A 14,984-nucleotide genomic window follows, 5' to 3' on the forward strand; every position below is an offset into this window, starting at 1 on the left:
CTGCTAAGACAATCATTTCAATAACTCAAAATTGGAAGGTATCTCTGAGACTAAATAGTCCAGCTAGATCTGAACAAGAACCATAAGAAGGGGACCTGAGGCAGAGCATTATTAGGAAATTAAATAAAGTCTAAATTTGCATTTCAGAAACTCACATCCTCTGGTCCTAGCTCTACCTTTTGAGACCAAGCAGAACAAGTCTAATCCTTATTCCAGGATATATAGCCCTTTAAACACTTTAAGATTGAAATCAAGGCTCCCTCCTAAGTTCTGTCTTCTCCAAGATAAGCATTTCCAGTCAGTCAACTTGATCCTCAGATGGTCTTTCCCCATACTGGCTGCTCTGCTGTGAACTCAAGTTTCTCAATGTCCTTCCTAAACTCTACGCCCCTGAATTAAACACAACACTCAGCTTTATTTTTTTTAAGCCTTTTTTTTTTAAGACAGAGAGGTTTACACCTCCCCTGTCCTGAGGACTGAATCACTCAAAGTAGCCTAATGTAGTAATCACCTTCTTGTCTGCCCAGGACCCTAAATGGCTCAATGTACTAGCAGTTCTCTGAAAACCCCAGTTCATTTTTAGAGAAATGGCCAATCATGCCTCAAACGTGATTGAGTTTGAAGTATTAATGGGGTCATTCAGGTGGAAATGTCCTGGTGGGTTCTGAATATGTGTATTTGGAGAATAGAAGAGACCAATACTAGAGACAAAAGATGTAAGAATCATCTGCTTAGGATGGCAGTTAAGAATGATAGAAAGGAAAATGCCAAGAATGACAGGAAGGCAACATGGCACAGTAGGCTGGGCATGGCATCAGACAATTCTTGGTTCATACCCTATCTGTGACATTGACCATGGACAAGTTACTCTCTCTATTCCTCAGTTTCTTCATTTGTAAAATGTGGATAATAATACCATCTTTAATACTTCACCTGGTTGTTGGGATGTTAAAATGTGATGTATGGAAAATATTTTTGCAAACCTTAAAAGCATATATAAATATCAGCTGTTTTTAAGGCATAAAATATAAAGACAGAAAGAAGTAGATGAAGAAAAACTAGAAGAGAATTAGTGAAAATCTGATTGCTATCTTTAAGCATTTGATCTTAGGAAGGGTTGGACAAAGAAAAAAAGCAAATAAAAGCAAATTTGGAGATATGGAATCAGCAAAAGAATGTTAAGTTTCTGAAGCTAAGATAGGTCAGAGCAGTTGTAGGGACCAGCAATAATAGCAATGAGGTCAAGGAGGATGACAGAAAAATAAAACAGGAAATATTTGGCAAATAAGAGGCCAACCAGTGACCTTTGGGAGAATAGTTTCAGTAACAGAGGCAGGGCAGATTTTAGAAGCATATTAGCAGTAGGTATAGACAACTTGGTCCAAAAAGCTTAACAAATTAAGGAGAGGAGAGAGATGGGCTAAAAGGGATCAGAAGACGGCTTTTTAGTATTAAAGATACCCCAGCAGAGTTGTAAGAAGATGGGGAGGCCCCAGGAGGGAAGGAAAAAAGAGAAAAATATGAGAAAGGCAACTTAGATCTTTGAAGAAGCAAGCAAGAATGAATGAGAACAAGAGACAAGTTATTGAAGAATAAGGATAAATTTTCTTGCATCAGAAAGGAGAATGTTTGATTATATTAATTTGAAATAAGAGAGATTTTCTCTACTAGTCCTACTTCCCCTAAGATCAAGAGATTTAGGGGAAAGAAACCCAAATTCACCTCAAAAAATTTTTAGTCACACAGACTTCCTAGTCTACATAGATGATGGTTATTTTTGCATAAGTTTTGTTTTGTTAAAGCAAGGTTGTCCAAACACCTCTGAGAAAAAAAAATGTGTAAAGGTTTCATCTTAGTCCTCAGAAGGAAAAACTCAAGAAGAGTAATATGTAAGAATACTAAGCCTTTCCAAGGCACATCAACATTAACCAAATACCTACATCCCAAGAGGAGCAAAGTGAACAGCCAGACCTTTATATAACTCTGAAAGGGCTGGAAATTTCTATCCTCAGATTAGGATGCACAAGTACCCCAAAAGGATATAAATAAATCAGAGATGATAGGAAATTAGAGCCACAACCCATTCATTTTACAGATTATACTTCAGGTCCCCAGAGGTGAAGAGATCTGCCCAAGAACCCACATAAGGAGAGGAGCTGAGACTTCAACTTAGTATAAGTCAGACTGCAAATCCAGCACTTTTTTCACCACAATACTTCTCAGCTCCATTAAAGAACATTACAATTAGTGGAGCTTACTAGTGAAGCTTACTAGAAAAGGCCAAAGAAATAGTAATCAGGATAAATCTGTCAAAATACAATAAAATTTAGGTGATTAAAATGACTTCAATCTGATGATTTTGTTTTATATACCTCCATTCCTGAAGACAACAGCCAACTGTCTAAATAAAAAGGTGGCTCAGATACTCCCAATCTACTTTAAAGTCCTGATGCCTTCTTGCCTTTGGTAGCTCCCAACAGTTTGTAGAAAATGCCTTAGAAAAACAGAACATTTCATTTTCATTCTCTACTTCTAGTTAAATACAATGATCCTCCAAAATCTAACATATGTTTTCATGACATTTTACTTTTTCCTTTTAAAAGGCATATAGTATCACTTGGTCTACATAAAAGCAAATGGAACAAGTTCAGACTCAAATCCATTAGAGCTATAGCTAAGGAAATCTGATTATCCTTAGACATAATAGAAAAAGACTGACAGGTATTTCTGCACAGAGCAAGGATCATAGTTCTGGAAGGATGTGATTCAATTCAGTGTTTGTGGAACGGAACTGTTTCTATCAAGAGCATCCACCCATTTAGCACATAAGCAAAGACAAACCCAGAAAGGTTTAGCAATTTGCATAAACAAAGCAAGTAACTGGAGGGTACCCAGACCTCTCTTTTGATTTCAGCACATCATGGTAAAAAGTCAGACCAGAAATGGTTTGATAACCCTTTTGTCCCATAAAAATAAATATTATTCTCATCTCTACTGACAATATATGTGAAACTTATTTTAGATGCCATATATAAATGAAATGAAAACTAGTTAGATTGCTGTTAATAAGATTTAATAAATGTTAAAGTCATATTTTGGAAATTATTAAAATATCAAATAGTTATGATCTCCTTCTACAGTCAGCCTTGGTTTAGTTAGCCTTAGCATGGTTACAACAATCCTGCTTCTCTGTTGCTGCTATTTACCTTGCCTCTCTAGTTCTCACATCTAGTTTAAAAGTAGCAAGAATGGGAGTAGGCAAATTATTTTGTATAACAATGCTTGGACTAATCCATGCCTTACAACAGAGTGGTAGTGGAACATTGCAGGAGAAACTTTATATACAAACTTTTCCATATTAACTGTGTGTGTGTGTGTGTGTGTGTGTGTGTGTGTGTGTGTGTGTGTGTGTGTGTGTGTGTGTGTGTGTGTGTATGGCTAGCTAGACACAGAAGACCTATTTTCTGTTATATGGACACTTTCCCACATGGCTTTAAGCATCTTCAAAGAAACGAAATGCAGAAAACTAAAATGGACACTAACATTGCTCTCTTTTCTAAGCAAGCATCAATTTTGAAAAGGCCCCATAAATATGACCAAAACTATTCTACTTGACAATGTTTCACCATAAGTAGCAGGAAAAAAGATCAATAACTGGGTTCCACTTTTGCCTTGCTAATTATTACTACCTGGGTAGATGATCCAGGGCAAATTATTTCCCATCCCAAGGTCTCAGTTTCCTCCTCTGTAACAATGGATGAGATCATCTCTAAGGTCCTATCCACATCTTAAAAAAAACCCAATGATTCTGTATCCATAAAGACTGAGATTTCAGAAGAAGCAATAGTCTAAGATATTATTTAAAGCAAGAAAAGTATGATTAAGTAGAATTATAAGAAGAATAGGAAACACTAAAAAGAATAAGCATTCGTGTGTGAATACTCTGTGTGGGTACTTCTGTGGATGTATGTAATTGATTTATGTGTCCCAAATGTTAGGGTAATTGATTATTTTCAGTCAGATGTTTTTACTCTTGCTTTTAATATGTGTGTGTGTATATATATATGTACATAAATATATATATAGGAAGAATATTTCAATATAATTGGTTTCATTTATAAGTTTCTGTATTTTATTTTATGCATTTAGAAACAATCTCAGGAGTTCATAGGCTTTACCAAACTGAAAGAGGGATCCATGACACAAAACAAAGTTAAAGAGTAATTGATTTAATGCTTTCCCACCAAAAATATAACTTTCCTAACTAACTCTTAAATTTAAGGTAAAGGAAAGGCTTAAAAGGTAAAGGAAAAACTTGCAAACAAACTTTTTGAAGCAGTAAATGCTTGAGCATAGTTTCAAACACATTGGAGCAAAATATTTTGATTTTAAAATTTTGATAAGATGCCAGAAATTATTTTCAGGGACACTTGAGTATTTGTTGAATGAATGAATGAATGCTAGTAAAATTTACCAGGTGTGAAAGGATGAAACAGTAGAAAAAGCAACAACTCAGAGGTCAAAGGACCTGAGTTCAAGACAACTAGCTATCTAATACTACTTGTGTGATGCTGGACAAGCCACTCCCAGTTTCTCTCTGTAAAACGAGGGAGTTGAAACAGATGGTCTGAGTTCTCCCTTAGCTAGATCTAGGATCCTATGGCAATAAAAGTCCTGAAAAAAGAAATGTACACACAAGTCAATGAGAGAGGAGAGCTCAAAAAAGAGAGGGCCACATTCTGCTCAGTTCTAAAAGAAAAGGTCTTCTTTCTTATTTTCTGTCAACTTCACATAAAACACTCTTGCTTGTTCCCTCACCAACCTGAACATGCTCTCCTCACAAACCCTTTCCAGGCCTGCCAGTCCACACAGGTCACAAAAAGCAAGATTTCACTCTGGTCTTTGGCAAACATTAAATATGAGCATATCTAAATGACACTTCAACTCACCTGTCCTAGGCAGATAAGCACACAAAACTTCAAAAAAGAGAAGAAATAAAGCTTTAAACATGTCACTTATGAAAGGTTCCTGATCCCTAACTTAGAATTATACTAAGATAAAAGAGATGCAAACAAGAAATTTTAGTGGAAAACAACTGTCAAAGACTGCCCTAAGAGTTCTCTCATCAGTTCAGTGTTCAATAGTCTTCCAATTCAAGTTCTCTAACTATAAACATGATATGAAATAAATCCCCTACTCTAAGCAGATACAAATAGAAGGAAGAATCCATAATTCAAGCAAATTGTAATGTGAAAACAGTGGATCTCTCTCTCACACTTGGTCCCCCCCAACACACACACACACACACACACACACACACACACACCCCAAAGTTCTGTCTAGCACTCCCAGGAAATCAAGTATTCATTCTCTTCTCCATTTTCACTTCCCCCATCCTAGTCCACACCCTTACCTCTGCCTAGTACTGCAACAGGCTCCAGAGTTCCTTAATTCCAGTTTACCCTACAAACTGGTGATGACTGTATAAACTTAAATTACAGGTTTGATAAGAAACCACCACTCAATCTTTAAGATACTGATATCATATATATATATATATATATCAGTCTCTTAATATACATACATACACACACATATGTATACATATATACATATATACACACACACACATATATATATGGAGAATATATATATATTCTCCACAAATAAAGTTCAAACTCTTTAAAGTACCAATCAAGCTTCCCCATGCTTGTGTCCCAATCTGCCTTCCTTTCAACTTCCCTTCTGGCACACTCTGCTGGATGTAAATTGGGCTCTTTAGTTCATATTACCATATTCAAAATGATCCTTGGGCCTGAAATACCCTTTTCCCCCACCTCTGGGCTATACTCATCCCACTTCTGTGGACCCAGTAAAGAGCCTCCAGTAAACTTCTTCAAGACTCAGGCAGCACCTCTCTCCAGTTTCTTTCTCCAATACCTTCAAGACTGACTGTATATTCTACACATTTGTATCCTTTCTAGAACTAGGTAGATGCTCAATAAATATTTTGCTGAATGATGTCATTCAAGCTTTTGTTCTGTTAGAAGATGATACGACTGAGTCACAATCATTAGGAGATGTTGCTTTTCCCAGTAAAAGTACTAAATTGCCAAACTAAATTGCTAAAGTGCCAAACTCATGGATTTTCTCTTCTACTCTATCTTAAGACAAATGGCATGCATCAGCTAGGACAGGATGGCTGGCTGGGGTTAGAATTCTAGTTTGCAGCCATGGAACAGTGAAATCAGCTGATCTCAAATGAAAGGCTGTACCTACAGCTTTGGCTTCCTTCTTATTGCTCAATGAGACAACACCTAAGGCAAATACTACTGTCCTTATTTTATCTACACACAGGGCATAGCCTCCAATTTTGAGTGTCACAGGGACAGACACATAGGATTCAAGATCAGAGGTTCCTAGACTGAAACCTGAAAGGGATTTTAGAGGCCATCTGGTACCATACAATTATTTTATGGATATGGAAACTGAGGCCCATATGGAGAAGTAATGAGCTCAAGGTTATATAGGAATTAAATGACCAGGCTGGGATCTGAACTCAAATTCTGATTCCAAATCTACCACCTTTTTCTATTTCCCCAAGCGCCTGTGGTAGTGCTTTATAAAAATAAAATCTCCTTAATAACTGCTTAAATGAAATCAAAATTGTCTATAATGGACTCCAGTGGCATAGCAGGCACAGGGTAGCACATAACAGCTATGTAAAGGTCAGTCCTTAGGACAATATGAGGAATGGAAGGAATACTTCCATCAGGAGTTCCCACACTAATTAAATCAGTGAGGACCACTCCCTCAATACCCCACCCCTCCAAACAAATAAGCCTGGATAATTAATATATATGCAGAAATTGTTAGGTCCAGGGAATTCAAAGACACTGTAAAACATGGAAAACTTGTTTCAAGAGTCCCAGCATTTTAGTGCTAGAAGGGCCCTCAGCTATCACTCTCACTCATTTTACAGATGAGGAAAATACCTTGCCTAAGGCCAACAATGCAAAATAGACAACAGAGCAGAGTGGAGTGGGCTAGTCTGCTCAGTACCAAGCATCCTTTCGGGAATACCTCAACAATTTCTAAAGTAAGATTTTTAACTTGGGCTCCGTGAAGGTGTTTTGCTTTGTTTTTAACATTTTGATAAATGTAGTTGAATATAATTGGTTTTCTTTGTAATCCTATGTGTTTTATATATTTAAAAACACTGTGGAAAGGGATCCATGAGCTTTACCAGTTGGCCAAAGGGGTCTCAGAACACAGAAAAGTTTAAGGATCTCTGACTTACGGAGTGTTGGAGGTGTTATTATCGGAGGTAAATCCCCCCCCAAAGGCCTTGAGCCACATTTCCACTCAAAAACACACTCCAGGACAGCTGAGCACAGAATTCCATCCCACCAACATTCCATCAAACCTATACACCTCCTATTTCTAAGGACCTGCATCTACAACCAGTATTCACCTCCCAGGGGCCATTCACCCTCCCTATTTCTCCATTTCCATCCTCAGCCCCTCATCTCATTGCTAACACTAGTCTCTGAACATGTCCTCTCAAATGCCCTGGGAATCTTCACTCCTTTCCCAACTGTATACATTCCCCTGAAGTGCTGGTGGTAATCCCTTATTCTACAAATTAAACATAATAATTACTACTTATCTCCAAGTTTCCCTGAAATTATAAAAACAATTCTGACAGTCATGATTCTTACAGACTTCTTGAAGAATACCTGTGCTTTCCCATTTAATATTATTATAAGTAAATCTGAAGACTAATGAGCTACATATTTAGGAAATGAAAATCATGTACTCTAGCAAAACAATGAAATACACAATTCACTTCTTCAATAACGGGAATTTTATTTATGGCCTAGGATCCCCAAACCTATAAAAGGTGACGTTTACATGACTGGCTTTTCTGTAGCATTGATACTTCCAATATAAACAGGACATATATTGCTACATGAATCAGAATAGATTCAATGCCCTAACTACTTAAACATCCACTCAAAATAGTTGTGGAAGTTTAGCCACCCAAATTTGGCAAATCTGTACTACCAATTTAATAAAGCTGTATAGCACAAATGGGAAAACTAAGAGATTAAGGAACCATTTGCCTGGCTTAAAGGGTGCCAGTGCCAATCCAAAGCTTTTGAATGACCCTTCTAAAAGGTCAAAAAGCAAAAGCTACACTGATGAGTTTCTATACTGTAAATCTGGCAGCTTTGCCCAAATAAAGCTCTTATTATGTCTTGCCTTTTCCTCTAAAGACATAAAACAATTGTTTTCCCCCTCAAAGTTGAGACCCTTCTTGTTTTAAAGCTGGAGCTTCCTCTCCCTGAGTTCAGTCTCCAAGTAAGGCTGAAGACATAGCTCTGCCAGGTACACCCAGGGGGACATACACAAAGGCAGACAGCTTCAAAAGGAGCTTTCTATTACTTAGAGACTAAGTTTGAAGCAGCATAAAATCAGAACCAATGATGTCTCCTCCCTGCAATCATACTGCTAACAATCCAATGGGGGGGAGGGGGGGAAGGTCCAACTTAAATCTGAACCATAATTTAATAAAATAACTCTTAGCATCCAAAGGATGAATATCTTCTCAGTAACTAAACTTACGAGTTTGACACAACTTTTAAAAACAAGTTGGGGATGGGGAAAGGAGGTGGGTAGCCCTAGGTAGTACAATGGATAGATCGACAGGCCTGGAGTCAGAAGGACGTGGGTTCAAATTTGAACTCAAGACACTTCCTAGCTGTGTGACTCTGGGTAAATTATTTAACCCCAACTGCCTAGCCATTACTGCCCTTTTTTTTTTTAAGTCGTTAGATTCACTTTAGGGCTAAACAATGCTTTTAATACAAAGTTAAAGGGACAGCTAGGTGGCTCAGTCTATTGAGCCAAGAGGTCCTAGGTTCAAATTTGACCTCAGACACTTCCTAGCTGTTTAATGCTAGCCAAGTTACTCAACCCCCATTGCCTAGCCCTTACCAATCTTCTACCTAGGAACCAATACATAGGATTGATTCTGATGGCGGTAAGGGTTTTAAAAAAATACAAAGTTAATTATTTTTTCAATGTTAGACAAACTGTTTAGAAGAGTGTCAATTTACAATACTAAAAGAAGGTAGACAGGAATCATCAGAAGAGATTAATTTTTAACATTGGTCTTACAATAAAGTTCTCAAAAGAAAATTTATTTAGTTTAATATTTTTTCAGTATTGTAACCTAGTAGACAGCCTTGAGTTCAAGTTTCACCTCTGACCCACAATGACCATGGACAAAGTAATTTAAATTCTCTTAAGACTCTAAACAGCTGAGGACTCAACATGGTATAGATAGAGGAAGTCTTCTCACCTGGAAGTTCTTAGAACAATGAAATTCTAGGTCTGATCCCTATCCACAGTTTGTTTGAGGACATGGGTAGGGGTAGAGTGTACATGAGTGGAAAAAAAAAGGAGATAGAAGGGGTAGAGAGTATAAATTGCCTCTCCTAAAGAAGGGGGAGAGGGGAAAGAATGTAATACAGTATTGGATTGGGAATCAAGAAGGGCTGAATTCAAATGCTGCCTGAGACACTTTGGGGCTGTGTGACCCTGCGCAAATCACTTAACCTCTCTCTGCCTAATGAATAGGGTAGACTGGATGGCCTCAAAGTTCTGTGAAATTGTATAAGTTATCAAACTGTCACAATCTAAAAATATTGGGAATCAAGGGCATAATGCCTGTTTATTTCTATATCTTCCAAGTACTTAAGCCCAGAAACTTCTGAACAGTATATGCCTACTACATGCCTACTAATGATACAATCGAGATAGTAATATATTTTTCACTCTAGTTGATGCTGACCAATGCAAGTACAATATAATTTCATTTTTGCCTAATAAAAATATTGAAACTAATTTTAAAAAAATACTTTATTTACTAAATAAACTATAACAGAAGATTCATGTGATATGTGAAAACTGTTTTTCCTTTCTTCTATCCCAAATATGTCCAACAGAGTGTTTAATAGTGACAAATATAAAATATGTCATGGACAAAAAGAACAGAGAAAGTGCCTTGCCTGGGAAGGTAGGGTAGGGCAGTGGAAAGGTGTTGGGTTGGAGGCAAAGGACCCAAGATAGGAGTCCTGACTTTCTACTACTTAAGGCCTAAGTAACTTGCCCTTTCTAAGCCTTGTTTCCTCATCAGGGAGCAAGACCAGATGATTTCTAAGGTCCCTTCCAGCTCTAAAGCTGTAGTCATAGAATGGATGATACTAAATGCATAGATTTCAGGGAAAGTATTCCATCATTGTTGGTGCCCACCTTGTGAAAAGGGCCAATGTTTCTCATCATTCTAGTCACAAACTAATACAACTTCACATGTCTATAATGACAATTCTGTTCAGGTAGTACCTTTCACAGAATCCTAGATTTACAGATGAAAGGGCTGTTAGAGGTCAACTAATACACTCTCTCATTACAGTTTAAGAGCATGGGAGCATAAACTCTTCACTGAAGGAAAGGGAATGGGCTGGTAAATAAATGCTAGTGACAGAGCTGCTGGTTTCCCTCCTGTCCCAACTCACATAAAGCATCTGTGAACTGAATTAGCAACTCCTGCCCTGGAGAATGAGCCTAAAGCTTCTTCTCATTCAGAGGAAATGGTTCAACCTTCAGCAGCACTTCATTATGCTTTTATAGAAGAGCTTCCACTTTCTATCCTCTCCAGTCAACACCACCAGAGCAAGAGAGTGAGCAACAAAGGCCTAAGCAGGGAGTATCTATCACCTGCTCTACCAAGCTCACCTTCACATTCCCATGGAGTTCTATTCTCATTAGCTGTTCAAAGGTCACTCCTGCTCCAGGGAACTCTTTCTCCTTTGTTGTTTCACCAAAGGACATACTACATTATGAGGTATGGCATGTATAAAGCCCTGAGAGGAAGAGAGATTTGTCTTTAGGCTTCCCGGTTTACCAACGATGAATGGCTTCACCATAAAGTCTCATATTCAGCAAAATGTTTAGAGAGTGGGCATTAAGACAAATGGTCAGAATGATGTCAGTAAATGCATACAATCATGTGAGCCAAAAAGGAAGCAGCTATACATAAGTGGAAATAAAGCTTAACAAACTTATTACAATTAGCAATGTTCAAATCTTTATATCCAGCTCTGGGCTTCACACCTTTACAGGAACAGAGTCAGAAAAGATTCAGATAAAAATTAATAGGGTGAAAAATTATAGCAGTGAGAAACAGTGGAAGAAAATGGACTTGTTCTAAGGAAGAGGAAAAGAAACAACTTCAAGCATCTGCATTAGAGAGCATCATATTCAAATTTACTAATGTACTAAAATTCATATCAGAATACTAGCACAGGCTGAATATGTCACAAAACCTAATCCATAAAATGAAAGCTCATTTTTAATGAGTGTCATGTATGAAAATGTTCTGTAGCTATATGTTTAACACTCAGACTTTAGAATATTAATGAGACCCACAGAAGCAGGAACAGGGTATTTTTCAATGATAAAATATCCATGGACAAATAATTAATAAGGATGTTATCTTTCTAAGGAGAATATGGTATTAGTTACTTTTGAAACATAAGCAGCCAGAATAAGGAGTTTCAATCTTTTAAAGTGCAATGATATTGAAGAAAATCAAAAGTTATTAGACTTTCGTAACTGGTTCTTCAGGAAAAGACCAAATGAGGGAAAATGAGTTAAGTTAACAGATAAGTTATTTTAGTTTAGGCATAAGGAAAAATGTCTGACAGTAGACTCTTTAACACTAGAGAGCTGAAATCAATCTTCTCTTAGAATATCTTTAAAAATAGTCCTGCCTAAAGCAAGGGGAATGGACTATTTGACCTCTCAAGGTCCCTTCCAAGGCTATGATTATGTGATTTTAACTTACAGGCCTGCTATGTGAAGAGGCTGTCATACTGACACTATCTCTCTGACAAAGCTACTGTGAATCCAGATCATGCCGTTTAAAATGACAAGTAAAAAATCTAATCACATCCAATACCCTATTATAACCCATCTTTTAAATTAATAAAACCTGGGAGGCAAAATTTCATGAAGTTGATGAAATAAATGTAACTTCTAAATGCTACTGTTACCAAGGCCCTGACCTCCTACATATTTTAGTGCTGTTACCATTGTGATGGGCACCCTGAGAGGCAGGGTGGTGCAGCAGTTGAGGTGCTAGCTGTAGGCCTCTGGGCAAATCCCTGTTCACCTGTGGGTGCTCTAGACACCCTTCTTAAACAAGTGGCAGGGAAGGTGCCAACCTGCTCCCGCCTGGGGAGTTCCTAGCCCGGGGAGCACCCTGGCCGGGACCCTACCCAGCACAATGCCCAGCAGGTCCTTCTGAAGTGTGGGCTGGATGGCAGGAGAGGGAGTGCGTCGTTCCTCCTCTTCTCTCTCAGTTTTTAGACCTACACTTTTAGAGAGCAGGGCCCGAGCCCCCCACAACTGGCAGGAGCTCCTGTTATTTTTTGAAACTTCTTTGAATAAAATCCAAACTGACCCAGGCTTCATCGATGGGAGTTTAAAAGGGGAGGAAAGACCCCTTGAAATAGGCAGCTCCGAGCCACTCTCTCCCAGTCCCGGGGCGCCCTGGCTGGACGAGGAAATTGCCCCCCAGTCCACCAATCCCAGCCCCAGGGATCAGAGAACCGGGCCCCCCGGAACCCTGAAGCTGCAAGGGCCACAAAGTGGCTAAACAAAGCCCGCCCTGCGGGACCCGCTCGCTCGCCCCGACCATATGGCCCCGAACACGGGCGGGCTGTGCCTGGGGTCGGCCGGCTTCGCCCGGGCTGCTCGAGCAGCCCAGGGCCGGGCCCGGCCCCCAGGCTCCTGGGGGAACTGGTTACCCGAGCCCCAGGACGCGGCGCGGCCTAAGCCGGGAGGGCCGCGCCGAGGTTTCCCGGGCCCTCCCGGAGCCGGGGCGAGCCCGGCGGCGTCTCCCCGGCGACCAGCGCGGGGCCGGGGCCTGGCCCCCGGAGGTGGCGGCGGCCCAGCCTCCGGTCCGCCCCGTCCTGTCCCGTCCCTTCCCTTCCCGCCGGGTCCGCGGGTCCCGCAGGGCGCTAGGCCGCGCCCGCCAGGCCCAGGCGCCGCGTCCGTCCGATATCGACCCCCGGAGCCGGGCCGGGCCGCTAACGGGCCCCGGCGCGGCCTTCCCCCGGCCACCCCATGACAGTGCAAAGCGTCGGGTCGGGCTGGGCCGGGCCGGGCCACCGGGCCTCCCCCTTCCGTGCGCCGCTGGCCGGCGGGCTGGCGGGCGGGCGCGGCCTGGCCTCTCACCTTCATGTCGGGACATCCTAGTTCAGACGGTGGCGGCGCGGCCCCTCCCGGGCTCCGGCTGCACGCAGAGTCCCCGCGGGGCCCCCGGCGCTGCCCGCACCGACCGAGCGGCCCGGCCACAGAGCGGCCGGCGGCGGCAGGCAGGCGGGCAGGCGGGCGGGCGCCCTGCCTCCGGCTCCGGCGGCTCCCGGCTCCGGTGGCTCCGGCTCCGGCGGCTCCCGGCTCCGGGCTCCGGGCCGGCCGCGGGGGCGGGGTGGGCTCAGCGGCGGCGGCGGGGGCAGCGCTGGCTCCGCCGCGGCGGCGAGGAGGAGGAGGAGGAGGAGGAGGAAGGAGAGAGAGGGAGGAGGAGGAGGAGGAGGAGGGATCGGGGCCGGGCCGGGCCGGGCCGCGCTCGGCTGCGCGGCTCCTCCAGGAGGCGGGGCCGACGCCGCAGCTCCGCGCCGCTCGCTCGCTCAGCCGGCGCCCGTCACCGTGACACGGTCCCTGTGCGCTGGGCGGCGGGCCCGGCGGCGCTCGGCGGCGGCAGTGGCGGCTCCGGCTCCGGCTCCGGCTCCCGCTCCTCCCCCTCCCTCCTCCCCCTCCCCTCCCCTCCCCCTCCCCCTTCCGCCGCCGCCGCCGCCCCGCCTCCCGCTCCCGCCTCGGGCCCCGCAGCTGCAGCCGGAGGAGGAGGAGGCGGCGGCGGCGGCGGCGACGACAGCGCCGACGACGGCGGCCGACAAGGCGGGGGCGGCCGCGGCTCTGGGCGCTCGGCTCTGGGGCCCGCGCTCGCGCCGCCGCCGCCTCCTCCTCCTCCGGGGCCGCCCGCCGCCCGCCGCCTCCTCGGCCGCCGCCGCCACTGCCCCGGCGCGCCCGGGAGGAAGAGGAAATGCCCGGGCCCGCGGCGCCCCCTCGGACGGGCCTTCCGAGCCGCCGTCGCCGCCGCCGCCGCCGCCGCCGCCACCAGGGCGAGGCTGCGGCGGGGCTGAGGCCGACGGTGAGGCTGGACCGGGGTCTGGGGCCGAGAAAAAGGGTGAGGCCAGAACCGGCACTTGGGACCTGGGGGTAAGGCCGAGGAGGAGGGAGTCGGGCTCTAGGCGGCGGGCGCCGGACCCGGACCCGCGGGCTCTGCCTGGCCCCGGTGCTGAGCCTCCTGGAAGGGAACCTTAGCCCGGGAAACCCCGATCAGGTCAGACCCTGGCTCCTCCGGGCCCGGAGCCCTGCTCTAACCGCGGGACTGATGAAGGGCTGCTCTTGCACCGCCCCTGTGGGGAGAGTCGGGGCCTGGGCGAGGAAGGAGCCCCAGCCAGACCCGGGAGGCCCCAGGCCACGCTGCCAGGCTTGGGGAGAGCTGAGGGGCCCTCGTGGGCCAGAGGGGTTGGAGCAGACGACTACCTTCCCGCTCTTGCGGGCGAGCCCTGTACCAAGGTCAGAGAAGGAGAGGGCTGTCACTCAGGGTCTGGGGTGCCCCGGGACCCTCCACACTTCTAGCAGTTACTGAGAACCCAGAGGGCTTTTGGTTGAAGGGAGTTTTACATCTAACGCCTTCCGTGTGTATGGCATTAGAAAGTAAAAAGGATGCATGCTTGAAATAGTGACTCAATTCATTTTGAAAGGCCAGTAAGCAACCCATTCCAGTTTAACTTAAATACTGTGCTTTTTATTTAGTTCTACATGTTTATACAAATCTCTTTTATGTC

General features: G+C 43.8%; 1 protein-coding gene across 1 annotated transcript in view; it reads right to left on the reverse strand.

Annotated features, from left to right (window-relative positions):
- KCMF1 (potassium channel modulatory factor 1) overlaps positions 1-13,456 on the reverse strand; it is a 131,272-nt gene extending 117,816 nt beyond the window's left edge. Inside the window, exon 1 of the mRNA XM_007477787.3 lies at positions 13,309-13,456. Coding sequence (XP_007477849.1) covers positions 13,309-13,324 — 16 coding nt within the window. The 5' untranslated portion in view covers positions 13,325-13,456. The remainder of the gene's footprint in view (positions 1-13,308) is intronic.
- Positions 13,457-14,984: the final 1,528 nt, after the last annotated feature.

Source organism: Monodelphis domestica, chromosome 1, assembly GCF_027887165.1.
Source record: "Monodelphis domestica isolate mMonDom1 chromosome 1, mMonDom1.pri, whole genome shotgun sequence".
Taxonomy (NCBI): Eukaryota; Metazoa; Chordata; class Mammalia; order Didelphimorphia; family Didelphidae; genus Monodelphis; species Monodelphis domestica.